Raw genomic sequence first — 4,649 nt, forward strand, 5'->3', positions numbered from 1 at the left:
ACCAGAAGTTTTTCATACCGCTGAGAACGTCCAACTTAGTTACATTAAAACTGGTAAATCCATTAAGGAAATTAGAGTACTGAATTAGAGTATCAAAAATGACATTCATGCAACGCTTCGCTCCGCCCAAAATAACTCACTTAAGCACAGGAATATCCAACCAACCACATCTGCGAGGCCGACCAGTAGTAGTGCCGTACTCATGACCTTGTTCCCGAAGTTGAATACCAAACTCGTCGGATAGCTCAGTTGGGAAAGGGCCTCCTCCAACACGAGTCGTGTATGCCTGCCAACCGAAAGGTCCCCGGTTCTATCCCTGCACCCGTCACCCTACCTTTACAACACCAATAATGCACTTAATAGCTTGTGGGGGAACTCCCAAACCCGTACACACACCACCAATCGTCGTGTTAGAACTGGTCACATACGGATACGTACCAAAATCAATATCCAACATAGTAGCATTAGCAGCTTCTACAAGTATATTATATTCCCCTGAAAAATAACAAACATGAGTCGCTTCGCTCCGCCTCCCTCCATTCTCACCACACTGTGACTTCTGAATAGCCTTATGCATCATCGTAACACTATCAACCACTTGGCCCTTCAACACTTCCGCATAACCATGATAACGTTGAATCTCAGATTCTATATCAAGTTCAATGTTGTATCTAAAAAGATATTTTTCATGCCCCCACGCAAAGATACAAAACAGGTTACCTCAACTGACACCATTCCAGCAGTTCCCTAAGCTTCCTGTCGAACGTGGGGAGGTCCATCATATCACCGACCCTCAGCCCGTTTCGAGTCGTCTTATTAGCATAGCACGGGCCGATGCCGCGCCTAGTGGTGCCAATAGCCGTCGAGTTCTTCTCAGATTCTTGAATACCGTCAATCTGAAATCGAAAAATCGTCAAAATAAAATTCAAAATTAACCATAATTTTTCCTTACCATCTGGTGGGCGTCGAATAGTAAGCTCGCCCGGTTAGATAAATACAAACGCTTTAGAGCTTCCGAGTCGTAATCTTTAAGCTGCTCTAACTCGTTCAAGAGAGTCGGCACATGGAGTACCTCAAAAACGACGATGATGATTATCAACACGATTAATAGAAAAATAATAATTATTTTCATACCACTCCATTTCCAACTAAGTTGTCACACTTCTTATTCACAATCCCACAAGGCAACAGATGGAAGGCGAACTTCTGACCATCTACCACCAAAGTATGACCTAAAACGGACCTATTTTGAATCTTACCACGTCGAACCTAAGATACCCCCTACCAGCATTAGCTCCACCGTTGAAGCGTGCACACAGGTTAGCTCGCTGAGCCAAGATGTCGACCAACTTCCCTTTACCTTCATCACCCCACTGCGTACCAAGGATTACAGTAAAGGACGAGTCCAATCCACACAAGGAGTCGTTAGATGTCGACGGCAACGACATTGTCACCAAAATAAAAACACTATCATAATCATCATCACCAAAATAACAACACTATCATCACCAAAATAACAACACTATCATAATCATAATCATAATCATCAAAATGCCCCCTCCCGGGAGCAACCAATCATCTATACGTCAAATTCCTCTACCTCTCCAAAACCACTTCCGAAAAACACACAAAAAATCCGATTAAAATTTCAGCAAGACCACACATTTTATCACAATTCTTCCCAAACCAAGCCCAACCTCATCCCTCCAACTCCACTAGCCACGCCCTACAGCTGATCCCCAGAAAAGGGGACAGCCGCACACAATCCTGTTCCTCCTTTAAAACGCAATCATCACCTCTCTCTCGAACAACAACAAACTTCGAACTCACTTAGCCGTCATATCTTCCTCAGCTTAGACAACCTCCTTAATAGGGGCATTCTCAACCACCTCAAACTCAGCTTCGAAATGGTCGTTCATATCAAGTGTCTACATCTCATCACCCGAGTTAGAAAATCCTTTAAGAGCAGTGGTAAACCGGTCGGCATCGTCGGGTGCAAGCCCTCTAATAAAAAGGAGACAGATTTTGTGCAATCGGACTGGTTTTACGCGGAGTGGCGTCGTAATACTCTGTGAAAAACGCGATGTTATTCGCGGTGATATGCAGTAGTCGTGAAATATACTTTTCATATCACGGATTGCGAAATTTCCATGAATCTCTTCGAAGTTCGAGGTCACTCCCAAGATCGGCTTCTCCAAGCCTGATAGTGCTCTTGAAGCTCAGGAGTAGTTTACTGAACACCAGGCTTCATAATTTGGAAAAGGAATGGTATGAAAAATAACTTGCACGCATGCACATCTCCCGTTATCTTTCTTACTGACCAATGCGCTTGAACTTAAGACCACAGTCAATAAGCTGCTGACAATAATACACTTCCTTTCGTTCTCTCTAAACTTCCTCCCCAAGTGGTACGTAAATTCCCCAACTTCAACTGAGGATTTTACACACTGAAACAATCACTTAAACGGCGGCAGGAAGGCGTTTTTCGTTTTTTTTTCGCGCCATAATAAACAGCCGTGAATATTACGGTTGGATCTCGCACAGTGTAATTCATCGATACACCCATTCCGAAATTCAAACGAATTGGTCAGCAACAAATCGTCTCAGCTTGTCTTACCTGACCAACAGGGTCGAAGCAGGTTTAGGCTTCTACAGCTGGCCGCCGCCGCCGCACTACTCGATTGGGTCGGTCTTCGGCAGGCTAACCACAGGGCGTCCTATCATAAGACTCTTATGGCTAGCCACGCCAACTCGACTCGAGTTACTCGAGGTCCAAGGCCAGCCTTGCTGGTCCCTCTTTCGGATTGCTGCCCTGAATGAGATAATATCTCATATTATGGGTAGTCATATTATGCGCCTACCCATATTATGGGTAGGCGGAAGCATGACCTCGTATGAAGTCACTGACGTAAAGTCAGTAAACGATACCTTTATCGGGTCTACTGCGGGGCGAACATGATGTTAATGCTCCCTCATAAACGTTTCATGTTTCCGAATTTGTTCCGCGTTGTTGTCATGTTTGGAAAGCAAACGTCAAAATTCCTCCTGTCGGCCCGCCAGCAGCCAGGCTGTTACCCAAGAAGGCGAACGCTGAAAGAGTTCTGCGTTCATTTAGGGTAAACCATCGAGTCGGCAGAGACCTACTACATGTCAATGGTAAACGAAAAGCGACTCATCAAAATCTATTATTGTAATCGTAATAGTGTCGCCAAGCTAATAACGCCGACACCCACTCGGGTGGGTTCTTTCAGTACTGCGGCTCGCGTTCATGGCCTTTGGCAGTGCTAAATTGGCACACAAAACAGTGCAGTTACACACTGCAAAATGTAATGCAACTGCTCATTATGACCGCAATACGCTGACTAATTCCATATATTCACAAAAGCACCCGTCATCCCTATCGTCCCCTCTGGCAAAGGGAGGGGGAATAACGCGTCCTACAGACGAGGGATGCTGCGGGGGGAAAAGCAAACCAACCAACACTGTGGAATCTTCGTCAACGTGGGGTCACACTGTGACAGATAGTGACTGTCACAGCGACGTCACTATCTGTGACGCTTCGCCCGGCTCATTTCGTGCGTCAGGACGTCGTCTGTCGATCTAATGCATATGCATTTACTCCGCTAGCACATGTCCTGATCTGCGCGCACTCACAAGGTGCCGCCTTGAGTGCGAGAGCAAATGAAATAGCTAAATTCAAACGAGCCGTGGAGATTGGTTGATTATCCGTGTACACATAGAACTCTACGCTAATGGATGGCTTGTCAAGTACGGTTGAAACTGAAATCCTGTGACCTGAGATTGGTCTTGAAACGCTCGAATTCACGTATTGCTGCGTGAGTATGGCGCGCGCTAGAGTTTTTTAATATCAGTTTCACAGGTAAAAGGAAGGTTAACTCGATGAGTTGGGTTCCAAGGTCTTCACTTATGAGTGATACAGCAAACAACGGGCTTGATGCTTCCTGTGATGTCTTCAGTATCACGCTCTGAAGTAAGGAATTCTAGGTTTGATACGTCTCGGCGCACTGTGCAACCAGCGGAGCGTGTACGACTCACACAACCGGATGGCTCGCGAAAACCGTCTCCATTCCCCCTCACGAAAATACCCTTTTGGGGAATGCATCCGCGATCCGCGAACCGCTAATATTCGTTTTTAGAATCCTTTTTGCCACGTTGTCATTTTGTGAGCCTCACTAGAGAGGTTTGAAATAGTGTGTCTGATGGGACATGCCATATGCGAATAGATCCCCGATGAGCTAAGGAAACTTCCGGACTGAGGACGATTCTCTTACTTTTCTAGTATCAGGCCTATCATGATCAAGTCGAATGACGCAGTACGGAAGGTCAGGTGGCACCATTTCAACGTGTTCCGCTTGTGGTGCTGTGCTGTCACCAACAACGTGTTAAGACTCTCCTCTGTGCACGTGACTGCGATAGAATGTGCACGCGTGCGTTAATGCTATCTGCGATGTCGCTCGAGGGCTGTAATTTACAACCCAGTGGATAATGACTAATAGATGATACCCGATGGCTTACGATTTGTAGGCCATCGTCCGTCGTCTTCCTGAGGAGATGGTTTACTTAAACGCCTGTTTCGCTACTTGTCTTCTTTGCTACCCTCAGGGTAGTACCCTGGCGTGACCTTCGCG

General features: G+C 46.0%; 1 protein-coding gene across 1 annotated transcript in view; it reads right to left on the bottom strand.

Moving 5' to 3' along the window:
- Pmar_PMAR019122 (adenylosuccinate synthetase, putative) overlaps positions 1-1,448 on the bottom strand; it is a gene marked incomplete at its 5' end in the record, with an annotated part of 2,418 nt that extends 970 nt beyond the window's left edge. The window contains 8 exons of the mRNA XM_002780178.1: positions 1-50; positions 141-286; positions 335-495; positions 547-671; positions 721-896; positions 953-1,072; positions 1,135-1,232; positions 1,286-1,448. Coding sequence (XP_002780224.1) covers positions 1-50; positions 141-286; positions 335-495; positions 547-671; positions 721-896; positions 953-1,072; positions 1,135-1,232; positions 1,286-1,448 — 1,039 coding nt within the window. The remainder of the gene's footprint in view (positions 51-140; positions 287-334; positions 496-546; positions 672-720; positions 897-952; positions 1,073-1,134; positions 1,233-1,285) is intronic.
- Positions 1,449-4,649: the final 3,201 nt, after the last annotated feature.

Source organism: Perkinsus marinus, assembly GCF_000006405.1.
Source record: "Perkinsus marinus ATCC 50983 genomic scaffold scf_1104296944428, whole genome shotgun sequence".
Lineage (NCBI taxonomy): Eukaryota > Perkinsozoa > Perkinsida > Perkinsidae > Perkinsus > Perkinsus marinus.